The sequence below is a fragment of the Galendromus occidentalis genome, unplaced genomic scaffold (assembly GCF_000255335.2).
Source record: "Galendromus occidentalis unplaced genomic scaffold, Mocc_1.1 scf7180000077466, whole genome shotgun sequence".
In the NCBI taxonomy this organism is placed as follows: domain Eukaryota; kingdom Metazoa; phylum Arthropoda; class Arachnida; order Mesostigmata; family Phytoseiidae; genus Galendromus; species Galendromus occidentalis.
Genome location: NW_003805454.1, coordinates 395,102 through 418,256, shown reverse-complemented (window position 1 = coordinate 418,256; position 23,155 = coordinate 395,102). Strand labels below are relative to the sequence as shown.

At 51.4% G+C, this 23,155-nt stretch overlaps 2 protein-coding genes and 1 long non-coding RNA gene across 4 annotated transcripts; 1 reads left to right on the top strand and 2 right to left on the bottom strand.

Moving 5' to 3' along the window:
* Positions 1–2,042: 2,042 nt before the first annotated feature.
* LOC100907809 (endothelin-converting enzyme-like 1) lies at positions 2,043–4,791 on the top strand. Its single transcript, XM_003744429.1, has 5 exons — positions 2,043–3,188; positions 3,383–3,499; positions 3,652–3,897; positions 4,035–4,286; positions 4,402–4,791. The coding sequence occupies exons 1-5, from the start codon at positions 2,043–2,045 to the stop codon at positions 4,789–4,791; spliced, it is 2,151 nt and encodes a 716-aa protein (XP_003744477.1).
* Positions 4,792–13,515: 8,724 nt separating this feature from the next.
* On the bottom strand, positions 13,516–15,711 carry LOC100907524 (alpha/beta hydrolase domain-containing protein aho-3-like). The gene is made up of 6 exons (XM_003744427.2): positions 15,679–15,711; positions 15,396–15,517; positions 14,661–14,839; positions 14,247–14,447; positions 13,879–14,129; positions 13,516–13,707 (listed from the first exon to the last, which is right to left on the bottom strand). Exons 1-6 carry the CDS (start codon positions 15,709–15,711, stop codon positions 13,516–13,518), a joined length of 978 nt encoding a protein of 325 aa, XP_003744475.2.
* Positions 15,712–16,883: 1,172 nt separating this feature from the next.
* LOC100903512 (U24-ctenitoxin-Pn1a) lies at positions 16,884–19,739 on the bottom strand. 2 transcript variants are annotated; one of them, XR_001951194.1, is made up of 4 exons: positions 19,655–19,739; positions 18,968–19,164; positions 18,244–18,395; positions 16,884–17,066 (listed from the first exon to the last, which is right to left on the bottom strand). It is a non-coding gene; the product is annotated as a U24-ctenitoxin-Pn1a (long non-coding RNA). The 2 variants fall into 2 exon arrangements; XR_001951195.1 differs by having other exon boundaries at positions 17,018–17,063; positions 18,240–18,395.
* Positions 19,740–23,155: the final 3,416 nt, after the last annotated feature.

Below are 23,155 nucleotides of genomic sequence, written 5' to 3'. Positions count from 1 at the left end.
CCGAGACTGCCTTGATCATAGACTTGAGCTCGGTGTCCGTGGTCGGTGACGGAATTATTCCTTTTCCTTTCATCAAGACGGCGAAGTTTTTCCCCAAAACGGCTTCTTGGTTGGTAGCGCAAAAATTGTATTCGCACAATGAGGTTCTCCTCACTCACAAAGTACTGAACTATATCAAACTGGCAGTTGCGAAAGTGAGTCCTCCTTGGTCGTTTGGTGGGGAGGGGGGATCAACGCTTGTCGTAGCAGACGATAGTATATACATATTTCGGAACGTCGAGTCAAATCCAGGTCCCCGTCCACAGAACATCCAGTCGTGGGCATGGCTAGAGCTTTCTACGAAAGTTCACATGATGGAGAAATTGTTCGCTCTCAAGGAAATCATTCTATCGCCCAAACCAGCGAGTGAAATCAAAGGTCCGGAGTACGCGGAGGAGATGTCCGATGATTACTTGGTCAACGCACTCATAGTGCTCGCCGCGAACGCAACGAATCAGAAGACGGGCCGCGACACGGGTCTCTGGCCAGAATTGGTCGAGGGACACGCGGACGTGAGTTTTCGACTTGAGAAATTGCCCCGATCCGCATGAATGGCTTGTGCGGAGGGTCCTTCCAGGGTCTCGGAGATTTTTCCTGAACTCTCTCGTACTTTCCAGTTTGAGGAGCCAATCTACAGACCCTATTACAACGACATCGTGATTCCGGCAGCATTCATGAATTTCCCATTCTACTTGAAAGACAACAGTTGGCTCTCCGTGGCATCTTTCGGTTTCGCTCTGGCGCGACTCGTCGTTCTCGCCGTTCTCGACGGGAACAATTTCAATAAAGATGGGTACTTCTACCCGCATTCGCACGTCGGTAGTAGATCTCGCTTTTGGTCGCATGTGAGCACCAACAATTTCAAGGTACGTTGCATGGGAGAGCGGGCAGGAGACGCGTCCGACGTCTAATTCGATTGATTTTGCGATGTTCGAGGCGGTCTAACCTAACGAACTTAGGAAGTTATTTCATGTGTGCTCTGCGGAAACGAATGATGCAGATTCTATTCATGAGAGATACTCTCGTTATTCCTTCATTCACAGCTTGAATTGAGCATTCGTCTCTGATTCCAGCGGACGCTCGACTGCCTGTACGAGGAATTCACCAACGACGTGGACAGAAGGAACGGGGGGAACAGAACCCTGGACATATTCGCGGACATCATTGCCGCACGAGTTATGAGATCCGTGATCGATTGGTACGACATCAGACACCCGTCTCCGCGGTTCACCGGATTCGGGAGCTACACTGCCCGACAGATTTTCTACATAGCCATGGTCTACCCTCAGTGCAGGCCCGAGGACGAGTCGCTCGGGAGTGATGTCTACGGCTCGTTTTCGCGCAGACGCTTGAACTACGCCCTCGCGAACCTGGCATTCTTCTCAAGCGATTTCAACTGCTGGGACGATGACGATATGAGCGGGCGGTACTCGATTGATGACGCCTGCGGAATCTGATCGTGTGATACGTAGACTCCTCGTGGACAATGTGCCTCTGCTCTTGACGCACATGTCACGTACGCTTCGCCGACGGAGCGTCACGAGAGCATCCGCAAGTGACTGCCAGATTCCCCGAACCCGTCGGCTCCCTGCGTCCTTCTATTGGGTGTCAACCAGGATCGGACTGAATACCGATGGGCCGCTTGTTCCACAAGTCTTGCAGGAAGTTCTGCGATCTCTCCTGGTCTCATGTTCTTCTTGAGAGACGACTTTTAACATCTCAAGTTATGTACAGCTCACATCTTATGAAAAGGGCGGCTATTCGAGAATGATTATTCATGCGAGGGATTCATGAATACCGTGTATGTATGCGTTGGCGTTCTTCTTGCCTCTTGTTAATAAATCGAGTCACGGTCAGACGCGAAACTTAGCAGTTCAAAGTCTCCATCGACTTAATTTCCGTCCGTGGCTTCCTGGATTTGTCGAATATGGAGCCATTCTGAGAGTCGCGTGCGCGAGACGGCGCGTCATGCTGATAACGACGAAGCTCATCACCCCCTCTCGATGTACCCAGCGCAGTTCGTATCTGTCCCATTCCTCATTCTGACGCAGTTTGTTTGTTTCCAAGCAGTGGTGGGACAAAGCAATCAATGTAACGAAAAAACGTGCCAAGCAGCCGGCAAGGCATACGCTTCGAGCCTCAGCAAATTCATTTCGCCTTGCCACGACTTCTACGCGTACGTTTGTGAACGTAGGGGAGCGGAAGAGCTGCCCCCTGATCCGCCTCCTGATCTGGCCGGAGCACCGATACGGAGCCAGCTCGTGTATCTGAAGTTTCTGCTCGATGGGCTTCAGAGCAGGGAGGACTCTGACGCGAACGCGGGTAGTGCGGCTAGCTTCCTGGAGAGTTGCTACTTCCACTTAGAGAAAGAGTCGAAAACGCCGAGTCCGGATGCCTTAATTAATTTCTTCAAGATTCTAAAACTCAATCCGATGAGTCCCGGTCAGAGCAAGCACAGTGGACTCTACCTAATCCTCCGTTTTTCGCTGCGATTCAACATCGAAACCGATATACTTGCTGCGGCAGTCTCGAATAACAATAAACACATTCTGCTGTACCAGCCGCACCACCCCCGGGAGGTGAGCCATGTCGCATCGCACTCGTTCGTGACATCGGGATTCGAAACACTGGCCGAAGCTATACGAGAGAAGCTGCGCAAGCTACTCAAAGTTATGACAAAGCAAGGCGAATATCATGCCCGGGGGTCAGACGGAGTGTTCGATGCGGTCCTCGACGTACTTTCCGCGTCCGGTATGTCTCCCGCACGGCGCGCCGACCTCTCGAGGAATATCCGAGCAGTCGAGTTATTGGTGCCATGGCTCCGCACGGAAGCTCGTCGTTGGTTGCTGATCGAAGGCCAGGAAGTGATCCGGATCCGAGATCTAATGAGGGAAACTAAAGTTCCCTGGTTGGCAATCTTGAATGCCCATATGGAAGGTTTATCTAATTTGGAGAGTGAGCAAACAGTCAAGCTTTCGAAAACCTTCATTTCCGCTCTCGCTCACGTTTTGGGCGAGCCTGAGTTCAAGATCCCAATCCACGATTACCTTACATTCATCGCTCTGAAACGTTTCTCGGACACCATCGGATCCTATGTCAAGTTTCCGCCGATCCCGCATGTCGGCAGCGAATTCTACTGTTTATACGTGGTGAGCTGTCTATCCTTTCGAGTTCGCTAACCATTTTTCCTCCTCGTTGTCACCTTCAAAACCCAACTCCAAGACTCGTTCAGAGTGCGGATTCTCTCGATCACGGAGTTCTCGCACTTCCTGCAAGCTCGTATTCGATGACTATTTCTCTGCGAGCGAATATTGGTGGAATATTCAAATGAAGTTCATTCCAGACAGCGCACTATTTTCCTATGACGTCCGCGATGCTTGTTGGCAGACAGGCTTACACTAATGCCTCGACAATCGGCGCGACAACCTTGATGTCATGGATCAAGCTCGGAGTCGCTAAGGTGAGGATCTCCATCTCTTTGCCTCCGCTTCATGTACTCGGCCCAACTCCGAGGAGCGTAAATAGGCGGCTGATCCGTCGCCCGCAACAAATACACTAATCTGTTTTCATGTTCTCCTCGGGATCATTCGGGACTTTAAAATTCGCGTTCAGTTCTTCCTCGAAGCTGACTGGATAGAGCACAGCACACGCTTCCATTCACTTGACAAACTGTGGGCGCTGAGAGAGTTCGTAGGGTACGATCCGGCTCTCGACGCCGCCGCCGCTGGCGAGGCGCCGAAAGTCCCCATGACCTCGAATTTCCTGCAGAACGTACTAGAGATTCGTCGCTGGAACGCGACGAGACATCTCCAGGCTTACTTCAGCCAGAAACCCATCGAGTGGGGTGGGGGTTGGAACGTTCGTATCGATTTTGATTGTTTTCCCTGCATAGACGATCTCTGATAAAATACCGGTCTCGAAGGTGGAAACTTGAATTCGGATTCGCGGCCTCATTAGGTTGAGACCTTGGAGGATAAAATTCCCTGCGATTTCAGTTTATGAAGGCGTCGCATCGACCGCACTGGAATGACATCGTGGTCCCAAGCGCCGCTCTCTTCTTTCCAACTTACATAGGGATGAAATTCGATTGGATGAACGTGGGTCCTCTCGGCTTCCATCTAGCTCGCTTGATGGTCCTCAGTGTGTTGAGCGGTGATGACTATGATAAGGACGGTCAGTTCAAAATGACCAACATGGAGCACCACATGACTCGTTATTGGACTCTTGCGAGCGCCGATAATCTCGAGGTTCGTTGCCCTCGTCCTCCTCTCAAACCACTGATCGCGTATTTCGCGCTCAACGCATTGCGAAATCTCCGAACACTTCGCTGCAATCCTAAGGACCATATCGTTCCCCCCACAGCACAGATTGGAATGTCTCCACGAGGACTTCACCAACGAGCTGACTATCAAAGACAGGCGGCTCGCAGCTGATCTTTTCGCCGATATGGTGGGAGCTCAAGCAGTTGCGCAAGTTTTCGCTTGGATACGAAGATTTCAGACGAAAAAAAGAACCACGAGGTCATCGGGACTCAAAATATTCCCCCATATCGACTTCCTCAGCCCAGCTCAGCAATTTTTCTTCAGTATGGTATATCCCTGGTGTCAGCCGATGTCTCAAGACGGCGGCGAAATCCATAGACGGATAAACATGGCTTTGTCGAGTGTCGATCTTTTCATCGATGTGTGGTCGTGCTCGGAGTTTCATTCGATGAACCGGGCAGCAGACTTTGTCGACGATTGTGGGATCTGATTTCCCGCGACGAGGCCTAACCGCCTCGGTGACGTCCAAGGTTTTCAGAGGTTTCTTCGTTTGTATGGATTTGTATTTTGCTAAAAGATGAAAAAAATGAATAAAACGTACGAACTCACCAGTGGTCACTCTCATCCCTAGCGAGCTGGACTCGGGGGCGACTTGACACGCCTTCATTCCATCCTGTACCCATGGAGATATCGGGGATGAGGGGCGAGATCGAAGACGGGTGAGATCGAAGAGGGTCATCAATCAACTGCAACCCGTATAATCCTCGCGGAACACGCTCACCCCGGAGGACGACATCCCTTGCGGACTTGGTTTCTACCTCATCGGAGCTTGTCGAAAGCTCTCCATCATCGTGGGCCCTTGGTATCTGACTCTCGGGACTCAGTACGGCCTACCCGAGGTCCTGATTGGTAATGGTCGGATTCCAGGGGAACATCGTGGTCTTCCGCGATAAAGCGTCGTTAGTTCCTCACACCGAGTTTGAAAGAGTGTGACGATCATTGTCACGGTGGCCTAGCGAGGAATGCGTCACCGAACGTGCTCCGCACAACCTCGAGTTTCTCGTGAGCTTCATCAAACATTCTTGCATGCCATCGCCGAATACCTTGCTGAAATATTTCATCCGACAGCATTGCGTAAAGCTTGGAATTTACTTCCGCATCTTTTGAGCTTGTGTCGTGTACGCACATGGGTTCGGTATTTCGCTTGTCCTCCGGGAAGCTTGGGACTCTCCTGTTCTCATGTCCGGAAACTGGACTGTTCCTGGACCCTCCTCCCGGGCCCGACTGTCAGTGATCCTGTGGCTCCTGCTAAGTTGAGAACTATGGCAAATAAAGAGTGGACGCCTACCTGTAGACCGTGAGCTACATGGACACGGAAATTCTTCCGATGAGTTCCACCGAGGGTTCGAGCGTTATAGAAGCGGCATGACACAGCTCGATTCCCACGCCCGCAGGAGGAGCTTGCTGGAATGCAGCACTCCGATCCCTGAATCCTGGAATCAAGATCGAGGACGTTGGCGTTGCCTCGAAGAATTCAGCAGAAGGAATTCCAATAGAATCTGAGTGATCGGAGCCTCTTCGCGGATTCATGATGTAACCCCACACTGCCGGAGCACCAAGTTCTGAGGACCCGTGTACCATGTTGCGGGAAATACGTGAGAGGGCAAAGATTGTCCAATCGGAGCTGGGGGACGTTGGCCACAGGCTCCGACGTCAGAGCTAAATCCTCGACGGGCCGTTCGAGTTTCTCAATACCGTGAAGTCGTGCACTGGCTCATGTGAGAATATTCTCCGGTCTAATATTTTATCTCGAGATGATTATCGGTCTAATAAACTAGGATCAAATCGTCCGAGGATAACTTACAAGGATGCGCGGAATCAAATATTATGTGGGGCTTTCCTGACGACATGAATCATGAATATCCGACACTACCATATCGGGGGATAGAGAACCGGGTCACAGGTCTTCTATTGCCGCTCTCTCAGGATGATTCTACTCACAGGGAGACAGAGTGTTTCTTCCTCGCAAAGAAATGTAACGGATGGTGCTCAGGCGCTATCGACTGGATGGCGCGAAAACGTCCATCGTTTACCGTGCGCACCGCACGTTCCTCAAGGGTGTCCGTCCCGGACGCGAGGTCGGAGAATCTTCATGGACATATAAAGCACGTGTTGAGGTTTCATTCCTCGTCGATCATAGCGTCGGATCTCAGATTTGGACATGCTGTAGGCAGTGGCGCGACATTCTTCCCCTGTGATCGACCGTATGTTTCGACCGCATCCGAGATATATCGTCGGGAAGGACAACTCATCGGCAAAGGTGTCATAAATCAGGCTCTCCAGTTTTCTATGTTGACCCGGACTCATGTTCAGAGAGTGTCCCTCATTCCATATCATCGTGGGTTGTTGCGAGTGAATCGACTCTGAAGCGAAACTCGCGTCCATGTTCTCAAGTAGATCGTAGGGCAGCCCGTCGATTCCCGTGCTCGTTTGGAACTTTTCAAACGCGGACCAATTATTATTGATGGTGATATCAAAGGGCCTATCCAGCGTCTGTTGCACCAAGTATGGTGAAACAGTCGCTCAAAAATCGACACCAAGTATGAATCGTCGATTTTTTTAACGAAGCCATCGATCGCGTCATGAACGGGTCCACTCCACCATACTACCGAAATCCCATAGCTCAACAATGACTAGGAGAGAATGGTATCGCCAATCGCGGGGGAGAATGGAGAAAACATTCCGGATTGCCCGCTTCGACCGAATTTTCAAGAACACTTCCTCCCTGATGGCTTCGCGAAATGAAATGAGTAGCGCCGAGGACGGCACTTGTCGTCGCCTTTGCCGGGCAAGCATTTGTGGTCAATCGAGTGCCTACGTACAGAGTAAAGGAATCATTTATGCGAGAATCGGATGAATTCAGAGGGTTGCATGAATCAAGTCGAATGAAGAGTTCTAGGACTCTAAGCGGGTCCGAATTCGCGGGGAAGCTCTTGCCGTGAATCTCCTAGTCCAGGGATCGAACCGCGGGCTTCTAGGTGCTCGAGGATCAAAATTTTGAAGCATTGACCTTTTCACGTCGAAAATTGAAGCGTCGATGGCTAAGCTCTTCGAGAAAGTCGACGGGTACTCCACTTGGACATAACTTTTTCAGGGAGGCCCCGCGGCACTTTCGAGATCGCATAGGATCTCGAAGATGGGGATTCTCAACTCTCTCACGGTGTAATAACGAGGAGTTAGAACCGAAGCAATCGTCCGAAAAGATTCTGCAGCCTTTTCCGTTCTCAACCAAGTCCGAGGACTTTCTTAAATGATCGTCCGGCGAGCGGATTGGGAGATCGCACAAATAACTCACTGAGGAATGAGGAATCTAGCCATTGGGACCGAAAAGCGTTCGGCGGATCGTAAAAGTACCAGTTATGGGACAGGTACCAGCTATGGGACACTTTTCGTTTTTTTGTAATTTCGAGAACCGGTGTGCCGAAAACAAGATTATGATGTCTTGAATATAAAGTTCAGTTGACGATCATCCAGCCCAAGACCAAAAATGATGTCCTGTCTTCATTCACTAGGAGAGTGGGAGCGTTCAATGTTCAGAACGCCGAATGCCAAAATTAGCTTAATGAATAATTAAGAGGTTCCCCACATTGTCTCAAATTCTTGGTCCTCAGCCTTCCCATGTATCTCAGAGCTAGATTCATTTTTTAACAACACTAAAGATCGGCGTCGCATCCCAGCAATTTGACACTCAGTCAATGTTGTCTGAGCTTGAAGCTGGCTGTCCCAAAACTGGTCGACGTCTTTTCATTCTTTGACCACTTTTGGGACACCACCGGATCCGATTGGATTCCACTTCGGATGTCGGTTGGGACACCACCGGATCCGATTGGATTCCAATTCAGATGTCGGAGTCTTGTACCTCTTTGGAGGAAGAGTCGGCTCTGCGCTCAACGGAGCCTGAATCACACGAGAACGGACCAACTTCCAATTGGTCGGAAATTCTAGACGAGCTCTATGGAAATTCATATCGCTCGAATCGGGCGAGCGGAATCTCAGCAGCTAGCATCTGTGAGAGGCAGTCGATCAGTTGCATTCCGCTCGGAAAGTGCCCTCGTTGTCACTGAATCTTCCGCTGAAGCTCAAGTCAACGCTCTCAAAATGCCTAAAGTAAGTCTCTTGGCCGAAGTTTTTCGATTCATTAGAGATTTGAGAACGTCACCTTCATTAGGGTAGATAACAATGAAGTGCTCTATCGTAGAAAATTGTGAGGAAGGCGATGTTGCTCGAGCGCAGTCCCAAAACCTTTTGAGCTGAGGTCGACTCAGTGCCGGCAAGGTCGGAATATTAGAGCCATTATGCGTTGCAGGACGCTACCTATACTGATGATCACATGATCAGCTCGCTCGGCCCTAGCTGCGGTTCGCAATGGCTTGAGCGTTAGGGATGCAGAACAAAGATATGGAGTCCCACGATCGACGCTGGCTAGGAAGAATCAACTCGACTCATCGACAAGAGAACGCCGAGGTCCACAACCAGTCTTGGAGGATGGTGATCAAAGGATCGCAGATTGGGTGAAGAATATGGCGAGAATCGGCTTCCCAGTGACGCGTGAAGCCCTGCGCGAGATCGCCCTCAAGCTCGCTAAAGTCGCAGCTAAAGACGGAAACCTTCGAGCCGAAACAATATCATCCGCCAACAAATGGGTGAAACTTTTCCTGGACCGGCACCCAGATATCGTGCTCCGCGCGCCAGAGCCCGTATCTCACGGACAAGCGAGTCTGAGCGAAACGGACATCAGAGCCTATTTCGGTAGGATCGAATCCTTACTCGTCGAGAGGGATGTGATGTCTCTCCTCGGTGATCCAAGAAGAATATTCAACTCGGATGAAACTGGCATCGCTTTGAATCCAGAGTCGGGTCGAGTTCTCGCGGAGAAGGGAGCTCGCAATGTGCCATTCCATGGCGGCTCTCCTAAAGACCGCGTAACGGTATTAGTGACCGGATCCGCCGCCGGCGGGCTGGCGACGACAGCAATTCTCCTCCGTCGGAAACGTATACCCCCGTCATTCGTCGAGTCGCTCGGGGAAGGATTTTGCCTTCTGAAATCCGACTCCGGTTGGATGACTAGTGCTGTCTTCCTTCGATATCTGGAGGCGCATTTCGTGCCCTTTTTGGGAGAGCGCGGTAACCAACTGCCAGTTCTGCTCTTCTTAGACAACCATCGCTGCCACTTGACGATGGAAGTGACTTCATTTTGTGAAGCCAATGGCATCGTATTGCTTCCCCTTCTTCCGAATGCAACACACATTCTCCAACCCTTAGACGTCGCAGTCTTCAAGCCACTTAAGACTGCGTGGTACAAAAAGGCCACAGAGTGGAGAATGAGGAATGGAGGCCGTACGATGAGAATGGAGGAGTTTCTCGTTCTCATACAAGAAGCATTCGGGAATTTCGATGCCACGTGGCTTATCAACGGCTTCCGAAAGTGTGGCATGGTACCGTGGAATGCCAACGCCATAGACTACAGCAAGTGTTTGGTCTCCGACGATCAAGTTTCAGGACCCGGCGGACACGCGGAATCCCATCGAGCCGGATGCGAGATGCCCTTCATCGTGGAGCTCGAGGAACGGCTAACGCTGGAGCAGCTCGATCTGTTCCATGGGACACAAGGGGAATGGCAGGGTCCAGAGAGCATGAGAGACCTGTTCAATCTCTGGGCTTCGGCCAAGTGCGATCCCCTCGCTTCTTCACGGAGAGAATGTCCTGAAGAAAGCGAGGAAAGCATTTTGGCGCTTCCAACCTCATACAAGCCGACTCGTCGTCGCGCGAATTAATTGTTCAATTCTTTTTATCAATGCTATTGGCTAATGGATATTTGCTATCTGATCTATCATTGATTTGCTATCCTTCAACGGAGCGAATTCGATAAAGAACCTCGTTTTTCTGAACATCGACTTCTCTTAATTTCAAATAACTTGGTTCATTTTCAACGACGGTGAATCTGATTGGCTCTGCGATCAAAATGAAAACATAGGGATCGGAAAGCCGCTAGAAAACACAGGGCGGCACTTTCGAGATTTAGAAACGACGGAGCTTTCGCGAATACCAATACAATAGGGGATTCGGACTGACGTGGTTCTCGGTTATATAGCATATAAGTCCGGAGATCAAGACTGGCGCATACGGCCGCTCCTCTTAGGCTGACTTTTAGAAGTGTCCCATAATTGGTCCCGGAGAGTCCCATAACTGGTTCCCGGAGTGCCATAACTGGTTCCGTAGTGTCCCATAACTAGTAGTGTTCCATAATTAGGAAGACTTCCATGGAAAAATACTTAAGTGTCCCATAACTGGTACTATTCACTATGTTGAATTCGTTCGCTGAGGTTTGGCTAGAGGGCATAGGGCTCTTCCAGAGCCTTGTCGAGAGCCGTCTTCGGTGGACAGGCAACCGAATCGCAACGCGCGGCATTTTCGAGCTGAGACGACTGATCGGCATCCACCTAATGGAGCTCGATCGGGCAGGGGAAGAAATTCGCTCCTTCGATCCTTGGCGGGCTACGGAAGCGCCTCCGAGGCACCACGAGATCGCGCAACTCGACGCTGCCGCCACTTCCTCCCGAATGTCGAGCAAGAATTCGAGTCCGGTTTTAATCATTCATCAGGACCACGAGGAAAGCCACGAATGATTGGCGGATGTTTGGAAGGCTCAGAACCAACAAGGAATTCACGGTGCGAGACATCGAGCCCGATACCACAGCGATGCTGGGGAACAAGTATTGAAAAGCTTGGCTGACCTCTGGACATCGACGGGACGGGACCAATTCGGAGCACCACGTCATTCAGCATTCCCATCTCAGGTTTCTGAATGTGCGAGATCACATGTGGCGTAGGGAACTTGCCCTGAGTCTGTGGAAGAACATGGAAAAACTATGAATAATTATTCTCTGATAATCCGACACGGCCTAAGCAATCAGGCAGACCAATCACGCTGATAAATAATTTTGCTGCCGGATGAACGCTTCGGAGGATTATCGATCGCCCGATTGGAACAAAAACAGTTTCGCCGCGTTTGACGCTCGTAAGCGAATTCAGAATCCGACTCTCATCAGACGATGGTGAGTAAGGGAGGAGAAAACGCTCGAATTTCCTCCCGAGTCATGAGTTTCCCCATCAAGTCGGCGCAATCCCACCCGAGGGAACTCGCATATTCTTGATCAAAACTCCGCGGAGAGATCTTCTCCCAGGGCCGCAATTTCCAGCTGGATGATGAATTTGCGCTCCGTGGCAAACGGGGAGGGGGTCAGGCCAACAGCGCTCCCTCTCCCGTTCTGAGAAACGATTGGAGTACTACCATGTAATCAGCATATCATTCCTTGACCCCGTCCCCCCCATGAAAGCTCCGACCGGGAATCGAAAAGTCATTCTTCTTCCGAGGCTTTTCTCGATTCATTCCATTGATATTAGGTTCCCCGCACACCCCGACTCATACCAAACAGCCAGCGGGGAAGTTCTCGACGACTTAGCTCTCACGTAGGCTCTTGGAAGAAACTCCATCACTTCAAGTTTTGGAAAGGGACATTCCTCGTCTTCCTTATCATCCGTTGGGGTGATGAAACACTCCGGCGGTGAAGTAATAGACCCGACTCCACTTTCCGGAATAGGGCATCAGACGGTGACGCGATGTGAGGACGGTAAGTTCCAAGAAAATCAAAGAATCTATGAGTTCCCGGTGGTCGAGGCCCTCCCCGATCGACGGGACCCATCTGCCAAGTCATTGCCCTGAAGTTTCCTTCCTTCCATCTCTGGTGGATGCCTAGTCCACCTTCCTAATGATGCTGCGATACTCGCTCTTTTCTCCGTGGATTCAAGAAGCGGTCCCGCGGGAGCTCACAAAGATGGAGCTGCCAGGAACGATGGTTGAGACTGTATGAATATTGTTTCCCGATAAGCGGCAGCATCGACTTTCGCTCCTCCTTTCTGTGCTTGGAGATGTTTCCTGACGAAATTCGCAAGGCCTTCCAAGCTACCCTCGTGGCGAAAGCGATGCTCGGGCTCGCGTGTCACGCCACGGGCCGGATCATCGCTCCAGCCTGGCTTGGAATGATGCTAGTGTATTGGTACCTCATTCTCCCTTATGGATGACCCTTCTAGCTCTCCGGCGCTCGGAGGCGACAAGCCGGCGCAAGAGCAAAAAGCGTGTGAATTCGTCTCAGTGTCCCAAACCCTCCGCATGCATCTTGAGGTACTCAATTTTCAGACAATAGGGAAATAAATACCAACATCATTTCGGTGCCCGGACAGCGGAGAGTCGACCTCTCCAGTACAAGTTGGACTCAGAGCTTCCTCACCTCCGGCGTCCCGCTGTCCCGCGGTATGATATGGACACCCCGAGCCGAACGCGAGGTCTCTGCGACGACCTGATATTCTACCTTGCAGCGTCGTTCAAGTTTGATTCTGTCTCAAAGTCCAATTCTGAGGTCAGTTCCGGCAAGGATGAGTTGGTAGAGCTAGGATCCACTGACCATATCGACACCACGGACGACAATCTCGGGCAGGCCTACGTAGGTAGCACTGAAGCTCTACTGAACAACCGATGTATAGAACGCTGTAGCGCGGCGTAGTGATCCGAAAGGCATCACTTCCCATGAATAATGACTGTTCGAAGCCCACTCCGTGACGTCCTCAAGTGATGATTCGTACAGGCGAAGATCTTCACCGCGGATAATTCGTACGAACGAACTGGGATACCTCGATCGAGTATCAGAAAAACTCAGCATACGGCACGAATAAAAATCTTCCCGATCACAGCTAGGAGTCGAGGAGATCCTGACGGGATGGCCGAGTGCTCGCTCGCGCTTAATGCCCCGGAACGGTTCCGGGGAAAGGGGTTCGATGGTTGCTACCGACGAACATATGGGATCCGTCCACGGAAGCTAAAGCTGTACAATAATCTGGTGGGTAGCGGCTAATTGCTTTCACACCGTCCGAAGCCTTGCGAGGTTCACTGCTTATCAAAATTAAAGGGCGAGATGTTCTTTATTATCTCTGGTATGTCTTCCGATGCCTACGCACTATTAATCCCACGACTTTGACCCTGCCCCGACTAAGGAATTCTCAGAGCGTGACCGTTCACCTAACGATTCTCGAATTCGACTTCGCCGCTCCGCTGCCGAAAAATCTATTTTCACTCTTTTCCTCTTTCGTGAGTAACAGGTCAATCCAGCGTCTCTATGAACGTTTTCATTCTCTCGGCATAGCGGGGGTCGTGGGTACAGTCGCAATGTCCGGCTCCTGGAATCCACAGCGGCTCTACAGCTGTAGGACATTTACTTATCAGCTGTTTCGCATGCTCAATGTTGACGACATCGTCATTCGTGCCGTGAATGAACAAAACGGGGCAGCGGACCTAGGAAGGGATTGAGTCATGATCCCTCGTATTGCAAGAAAACAAGCTAAAGCATCTAAGCCTCGATGCTTGAAGCTAATGGGGGAAGTTATGATACTCGATCCGCCTAATAGGATCAGGGGAACTCAAAGAGAGGAGCCTCGATCTTAATTCGGTGAAGATTCAGCTTACTCCAGGTACGCGTTCTATGTTCCTCAGGCAATCCATGCCGAACGGATTCCCATCGTAAGATGGGAAGAGCATTTTCACGGCCGAAGCCAGCGCCCCTTGAAGCACCAGACCACGGACATTTTCTCTCGTGGCGAGGTGTAAGGCTGGGACAGAGCCAATACTCTCACCGAAGAGAATTATTTTTTTCGGCAAAAGCTTGAGCTCAGAGACGACGTAGGTAAAGACTGTCTCGGCGTCGGTGAGCATGTTTTCTGAGGGGAGACGATACGAAGATTAGCAATTTCTCGGGACAGAGCTCCCCTTGGACTAGAACGCGGCAAAGCGTCGGAAGCCGCGGAAATTCCTTGATGAGAGTCTCGACGTCGAACCTTCACTCGGGATCCCGACGCTTGCACCGTAACCGGAATAGTCGTAAGCGACGACGTCGCACTCGAACTCGCGGACAAACCATTCGACGAATGGGAAGCATCGACCCAAGTCGGTCGCGTTCCCATGACTGAAGAGAACCGTATATTGCGAGCTTTCGCCGGGCTCGACCGATAGTCTGATCATGGCGACTTGGCAGTTGTCTGGAATGATCGTATAGATGAGTCGGTCATACGATGCCCCATGGATGCATGCTTCGAAGCACTCGTGTCGGAGGCTCTCAATTCAACGAATCTTTTGAGGAGTCACGGAAATCTAAGTCGCGCCGATGCGGAGGGGATCGCTCCGGAATTGACCGTCGCCAATTTCGCGAATCGAGTGGACGGGCTGACGGAGCTCTCTTTGAATTGTATCACCTTTTTTCCGAACCGTGAAGACATTGGCTTCTCTTGTTCTCGAGAGGAGGCGCTCAGAGAGGAGATGATTCGATTTTACAACTTGCAAACGGCGACCATTCTTCGTCGTTTCATCGTCTTTCAGGATATAAGTCGGGGGATTCGGTGGTTGGAATGCCAACTTCCTCATTATGGCGCACCTTGAATGATCGACGCGATGATGGACATTGATACAGATTAGAGGCTCGCAACCAATTCTATGGGTAGAATTGCGATATGAGAAGACACGTCCTTTTTTGTCGGCTTTGGCCGCTTTATCGGGGTTTTCTCGGAAATGTCCGCTTTCCGGAATTTTCGAAGAAATACCACTAAATTCGATGAAAAAAATTGAATTCCTGCGCTGTTTTTTCGCCGAGGGCACCGAGGTCTCGGCTGCACAAGCGTGAGCCAGAGGCGCCGGGGGTTGGGTCGGAATCATTCTTCTCAGCAAATTGTCTCTGAACGATCGTTAGGGCATCGAAGTTCAGTCGGAGTTCAGTTGCTTATTAGGAAAATGGTTGGAGAGTCGAATCAATTCCATGGAAAAGGCAAAAAACACGGAATGGAGTGTCCGCTTGTGACGTCCGCTTTCCGTCCCGATGCCCGCGCGGACATTGTCCTTCTTCCGGGGAAGAAATGTCCTCTCATATCGCAACTCTACCTATGGGAAAAGCATCCCGAAAAGCCTCGAAGTCTCAAGACTCTTCGGAGCTGTACCTTGTGGGGGGACAGCAGAACACTGACCCGAATCGACGAAGGATCTTAAACAAATTGAAGCCTGTTCCCTCCTCGAAGAGAGGAGCTGGCGTAGACCCCGGTGAGCAGTTGTCATGACCTATCTGCAAAGATACGAGCGACATAACTCGATCGTCGTGAAAATAAACGACGGCAAAATTTTCGCCGAGACTCGCTGCGGAGGCTCTCGGCGCCCACACGGTGGCGATGGATGGCTCCTCAGGACGAGCGATATTATTCCAGGAGAGAAGGAGGAAAGCTTTACCGGACAGTCAGGAACACCTCGTTGTTGTGACATTTCGATGTGGTATCATAAATACGACGCACGATGCAGAGTTTTTGCAGTAATTCAGATCCTGGCGTGGGGAGATTCGCGGGAATCCAAGTCCCCGGAAATCCGAGGACCGCGGAGGGAGGCCTCTCTCAGTGTCTACGATGATGACCGGCGCCAATGAAACGGCCTTTGACGAATCGGGCCCCTGAAGCGGCGGGAACAAGCTCGACCGCGATAGAATCACGCCAGAACCCCTTACATTTGGCGTCTGAATAAGTACGCCGATATTCAGCCTGTCGTCCGCCGAAGCGCTCCGATCGGTTTTCGAGCAATACCCTGGACACCCTATGAATCTGCCGGATTTCTGGAAATCTTGTGTCATATGTAAGGACTCATAGTTGTTGAATGGAATGGTCCGTGCTCGTCGAAGCTTGGAGACTTCGGAGAGCGGTTATTGCGCTTCGGACCCCGGGACTCGGGAGCGAATCGAGGATCTGGTCGACAGCCGGGGGATTGACCGCATCCGGGACGGCGGGGCTTCAGAGAGGGCCAAGCAAGAGCGGCTTCATCTCTACACGAGGGCTTGAGCTCTTCATTCACTGCCTGAGGACGAGCTCCCTCATGTTCCTCGTGTATTCGAGAGGCCGGAGAAAATCTCAATCCGATCACATGAGCACTCAGATTCACCTACGCTTTTCTGGGACATATACAGCCGTAGACTGGGGCTGGACTGTATATAGCGACGTAGCACCACTCGAAACTTAAACTAAGGGGCTGTGATTAAGATTATTGTGGTCATCGAGTCAAGTGAGCTTGCCAGATAAGAGAGAAGATGCGGGATCTTCTCCATTTCTTTCTAGATCTCCTACGCGCGATGGACAATGGAAGAGACGCAGCTTGAAGCATTCCAGGCATCGGGCTCCGCTAGAGCTCTAGTGCTCGCTCAATGGGTCGGAGCCTCGCCGCTCACCTCGAGAAGCGTATCCCGACTTCCCAGTCAGCCCGCGGAAGAGCGTCCTCCAATCAGGATCAAAGGCCGAGGTTCCATGCGAGATGGCTCGGCCATCGGCGTCCTATGTATTCGAAAATCGGCAATGGAAGTATCAGCAGGTCACTGGCATGGCTCCTGAAGAGGTATGGGAGTTGTCGAATCTCGCTGCAAGCGACAGAGTGATGAATAAGAGGACAACAGCTCGATGGAATCGGTCGGGCACCCGCTTCTGTTTTATTCGAAGCAGACTCCACATTTTGTACAGGAATCGCGAAAGGCTTCTCGAACGATCCAGCCGACCTCCGGATCATGAAGAGAAATTGTGGCCGGATATTAAGATTGCTTCTCGGGCGTCGGGGTCAGGCTTCATCAAACACGGAAGAGGCTCCTGGAATATTACATTGAAGGACCCAATCAGTATACATCCCGAGAACGTTTCCCAAAAACACAGAGATGGAACCCGTCCCGGCTCCTGTGAATAGTTTCGCGCAATCGAGCCCTCGGGAATCCCGGCGCATCGAGCAGAGCGTGATCACGGCAATGTAGATGAGCATTCGCTCGGCCACATGCTGTCTCGATGAATCAGAGCTTCATGGCACTCGCGCAACTAACAGGGAACCCGCCCGACTGACTGAGAGAAATGCGTTGGGAAAAGCTCCTGGGAGCTCCGTCAGCCCCTCGGAGAAGATTCGCCCTGCAAGTCTCGAGTCGAGGACGTGATCGTGAGGCACCCCTCGGGCTAACGGGTACTCTGTGACTCCTTCTCGTAGCTAGTTTTTTTTTTTGTTTGGGAGGGGTTTGTCCCCCCGAATTTTCCCTTCCCCGCATGGCTTTTTTGTGAGCCCATCCTGCTTCATATTTCATTGGCACGGCGGAACCTCGTTAAAAGGGACTCGAAGGGACCGCCGTGAGGGTCTGTCATATGCGGAATCCGTTCGATCCGAGGATGGGTCCCAAATCGGAGTGGGAGGTGAGAGTCAACGGAAGCATCGGTGCAACTTTTCGTACGACGCGCATAAAGGCGAAAAGCCTCCCTGACAGTCCGAGGCTATCGCTCCCCGATTCCCTACTCGCGAGAATAGGTCCATCCTTTATACTCGAGTAGATTAGCATGGTTGGAGGAGAGACCGGGGCCTGGAATTCAGTCTTTCTTTGTATCCGAAAGTCCGTCATGGGGTCCGCTGTTGCCGAGCCGAACATGAGCTTGTCCGGAACCGGGCAATCGGCCCGCTGGGACCGAATCTCCGTGATGTCCGGGTTTGCCATAATGAGGTTCCACTGTTCATTCAATTGGAGGAAAGTTCAAGAGCACTTTCATGAGAATGCCCGAGACGGAAGTCGCAAGAAAGAACGAAAGTGTATCAAGATTATTTCTCGATAATAATCGGAGGCATCGAGTTACGCTTGTTCTTCTCATATCTCAGTCTCCTAGACTCCTCTTTGAGTCCTCTCCTAAGCTGTTCCAAGAATTTCGTGGAAACGATACACGAGTTTGCGATCCACGCCACGGAACAGAGCGTCGCAGGACTTTCAGCTCGGATAAAGCCCGAGCCTGGCTCACTCACCTGTCTATTCGAACGTTCCGTCAGCATTACAGGCGCGTGCGCGTTTCCCGCTTCGTTCGGCGTTGTATTTCGCCAGGAAACAATCGCACGACTGGATCTTCTTGGAGGGAGATTTGATCACCTGACCTTCAGGATCGTAGCACAAACAGAAGCTGAAAGCAATGCAGAAAATTATGACGATTCATTGAGCAGTCTGAAAATCCTATCCTTCCGATTTGTAAGGGATTTTGGGATTGCACGACTGGAGATCCCCAGATTGGAGAGGCGCGGCGGCACGGAGAACCCGCTACGCCCGACGCCGATCATTCCGCCCTCAGTCGATCCTGAATCGACGGGAGCTAATCAGATTGGTCGCTGTCGGAACGTTCGCTCGAGTAACATGCGGCGACTACGCTGCGCCGTCGGTTTCATGCCGAGGATGGGCGACCCAGTCGAATGAATTCGTTTGATTCGGAACGGTCACGAATCGTTGGCGGGAGGTTCTACGCCCTCGACATATCGTATGCCGTGGGACCCGCAGTAGAGCTATAAGTGGAGACACTGACAAGATAAAAATATGGTGAGGAAAACTGTGCGGGACGGCTCCATATTCCGAGACTTGAGGCTGGATTCCAATGGAAAGCCCTTGCCGAGTTTCTTTCAGCAGTATACTCCTGAATCTCGATCGCGAGCCCCCTTTGAAGTCGTCCAGAAGGCGCGAATCGACCCGTAGACAAAAACTCACCGGCCCTTGGTCGCCGGGGGGAAGCATTGGAGCGCTCTGTAGCTTCCATCTGGGTTGCATTCAACTACGAGACCGACGTTTTCAATGTTGGTTTGATTGGCTTTGGGGTGCTGCTGATTCCTGAGGCTGTTTTCTCTCTTCCGTTCGCACTCGCTCAAGCCGGAGACGCAGATGGCCGCAAAGCCGACGACAAGTACCTGTGCAAAAGGAATATCATACGATCAGCGGAGACACGGAGAGCGGAAAAGCAGATGGTTCCGTTCAAGTCCATAACGAATCCAACCCCCCAGCAAGGAGCGTCAATAGAGCAACTCAGGGAGGGTGTCGGGCCACCTCGCCATCGAACCAGGACGGCAGGAAGCGATCACAATATTATGATCGCATGCTGATAGCTAGTGATGCCGCAGCATCTCATACGAAAGTGATCTCGCGGGACACTGCGGGCGTCCACAAAGGCACCGAAACTGAGGGGTATGGGTTATGGAATCCCGAATGACGATTGACCGATCGGGGAATTCGAACTTCAAGGGGAGCCGAGAGTTCCGGAAAACCGTCGGCATCGCCTCGGTTAGCGCTCATTCAGGGGAGTCCCTGAGCCTCAAGGAGCTCGATGGGCTCTTCCCCGGCAGTCTTATTGTATCGAAGAACACTGCGACATAGACATCACATGTTTCTGGTGTCACTCACAAGAATTCCGAGAGTTTTCATGGCTGGTTCGGACTCGGTCTCCGGAAGATGGACTGCCAAGGAACAGAACTACTTCCAATATATAAAGCCCTTCAACCTGCCAGCGCTGGGAATATTTTTCTCTGACGCTGATCGGAAGAGGGTGACGCGCAAGACAGTCGCGCTTGGCATTTTATTTCCGAGCGACCGAGACTTATCGCGACATTGGTCGGATGACTGCATGGAGTGACATGTGAATCTGTGAATTAGAATGGATGTCGCTCCAGGACCGAGCCGGTGGGGCTTTCGTGTGTTCATCAGCGGCATCCGTGATCGATGGATCAAGCAGAGTATTATCGACGACCTGCTCTATTCGAAGCTCCGCGGAAAAGCGCCTCTGTGATCGCGGCGTTGGAGGATGGGGACTTTACCTCAGAGTCCCGCAATCCGGGGAATCAATTTTCCTTGCTGTGAGAGGGTCCATCTCCCGGCGTGTGTATCCCCCGCCGAGACTCTGAATTCCCCAGCTCCAGCAACGGATAGGGGTCCTCGCTCCCCTCTCCAAAGTTCCTACCGTCCCATCCTGTCTCGGCTAAGGGACCAGGACATATCGAACGTTTAAGAGACAAATTCTATGCGATCAATCAGTGTTTCCGCGCGGTTGGTGGGCAGTTCTGAACCATGCTGCACCCTAGCAGAAGTTGAAAAAACCCTCTCGTGGAGACCCTCGCCACATGATATCACACAGGATCATTGACGTTCAGCCAGCGAGCATCCTTCCGCGGAACGGGCTGTTTGGGGCTCGGGCTTTCTCGTCTACTTCGCATCTGTCTTCCATTATCTTCAGTTTCCTCTTAATCGTGAGTTGGAATACGCGGAAATTGAGAGAAAACAAACAGTCGCCGAGCGTCCATTAAAACGTCGCACGGTGGCTCTGAAAAGCCGCAAAGTGGTTTCGCTCTGATAATGGAAGATGGAAACTACAATGGGCACCAGAATTCTCCCGTATCCCAGACTGGAGTATCTGAAGCCTCCACTAGATTTTTGTGCACTGAGAATCATAATCTCGTCAGTGTTCCCATCCTTTGTTCCCTAGATTCCTCGGAGCGCTCGATTACCACCGCTCCCTTCTCAAGCTTTTCGCGACAGTGTGCGCCGTAAGCCATGTCGTATAGAGATGAGCAACACCGACAGAAGGAGCAGCCATCCACCACACCGACGTCAATGTTCCGGGAGAGCACGGTGGTCTGCCAGTGCTATGTCTTCTGTTAGATAGAGCAAGAATAAGTATACCGCACCGTTCCAAATGGAGCGATAACGTCGGGTGTTGGAAGATTCTGCTTTTGACCATAGCTCGGCGCATCGCTTCGCAGTTGGTCGCGGCTGTCGGTGCCTCTTGACGACTCTCTTTGCTTTCAGATCTCCGGGGAAGGAAATGAGCTCATCCTGAGATAGTTATTCTCAACTAGAGATTGATTGCCGCTATCTGATCCAGCTCATATACATGAATTCCCGGGCCCTGGTGGACCGCAGTCGATGGTTCTGGGCGATCCTGCTCCAAGTCGGGGTCTCGATCGATGTTCTGCGAACTGGTCGGGGATGAGCTCCTCAGCCGACAAGCGTCCACCATAGCGAATTTTCTGCGTCTTCCGTCGAGCCTTCGCATGATTTTCCTGATTAGGGACATTGGAATATTCGTTCGAGTCCGTTCGGCGACCGGCTTCTTCCGCCAGCAATCCGCGATCGGCCACGACAAAAGCGCGTCACAGGAACCTCTGAACTCTCCGGAACACAGAATGGAAAGGCCAGACCTCAACCTTCGTGTCGCGAAAATGGTTTCCTCCTTTGGAGTCACCTGTTTCCTCATCCCAGGGAACAGACCTCCGAGGCGAAGAAATGTAGCTGTTACCGCTAATGCCCGATAGACTAGATACTTCCCGACTTCGACAACACAAGGATCTCTTGGCGAGCAAGGGCTCTCCCGAGTTCCTTCGGTGGATGTTCCCCTCTCGAGTGTGAATCACAGCCAGGTTAAGAGGCAAGCTCCATGAAAGCTCGATGAATTTCTCCACCGGGTCTACGAACTGTTCGGAAAGGCTCTGGAGTCTCTATTGATCATTAACTCCGAGGAAAGAATTATTCTATTGCCGACTGAGACCTCTAGCTCGAGCGTCCCCCGTCCCCGGTGTCACGTCCGAGAGGCCAAATTTTAGGCAGAGAATTTTGCCAACACGTGGACGAGGGGTCACTCCGCTCATGAGCACCACTGCGTGAAAGAGCGACGTAGCTGTCCATAACAGTCATAACCACGACATTGGGTTCCATCATTCACAGATTTTCTCAAGTCCTCCTCCGGCGCCGCCCTCGTGAATACGCGCTCCCGAAATCGCTGATCCAGCAAGAGACCAGAAAAGATATGCAGGAGTCGCTCCGCAGTGCCACACGGCTATGAGAGGGTCAATTCCATTTGGGAGCGGAATGCAGTCAGTGCTCGATCTAAACACGCTGCGCACCTCAGAAGTCGCAAATTATTGCGAGTGGTGTACAAAATCGAGATATGATGTTCTCGATGGGCAAGAGGCAGGAAAATCACCCCCCTAAATGTAGGTACCGTATACTATTGCTTATATCGGGACTACTCGTCACAATTTTCCCTTCGATTCTCTGATGTGTCGAGGCCATTTTGAACACCGCCTCCGAAAGGGATATGAACACGGAGCGAGATTCCTCGCTCGAACATGTTCCCCGGTCATGCGACATGATGCCGTTAGAGTTCCGGAAGTGCACTCCATGATCTTTCTCGCGAGAGAATCACGCCTTTGGACCGGGACACCATGAATTTGTTGACGAATGCGAGTGCTTCAACGCTGTGTTTCTATAGAGGACGACAGGGAACCGGAACCGGAAATATGTTTACAAAATCGATAAAATTCACTTGTTCGAGTTCCGCTGAAGCGGGCGTCGATTGTGGACTCTTGAACTCTTGACTCGTGATCGGGGCTTCTCAGCGCAAGCCCCAAGACCTCGCCTCAATTAGGGCTTGCGGTTCCAGGAAGAGCAACGAGGAGCCGCGCCGTCAGCGAGTTCCCGAGAGGCCAAGACTCCTTTTCCGTAAGAATTCGAACCCCATTCGCGGTACAATACTTTCTCTCAGCTCGAGATTTCATTTCATCGATGCGGATTCGAATACAGTCAAGTGCCGCTAAGTTGGAGCTCCTATAAGTTGGAAAACTCCTCTAACTTATAATTTAGAGTCGCTTTTCTCATGGTTTGCTAAGTAAAAGCATAGACCCCGTGTTGACTCTCTCCTCTAACTTATAAAACCTCCTCTAACTCATAATTTGGAACGATTTCGCCGCCCTAAGTTGTAAAGCGCGGAAAAATGATCCACACAGCCAAGGTTTAACGTCCCGGGTACTGTTATTCACATTGCTTCCGAGGACGGATCCATAGAGCAAAAATGTACCCAGGAGGATCGAGGCCGAGTACCTGCGTTTCCGTAAGGAATATTTTTCCGGCAGC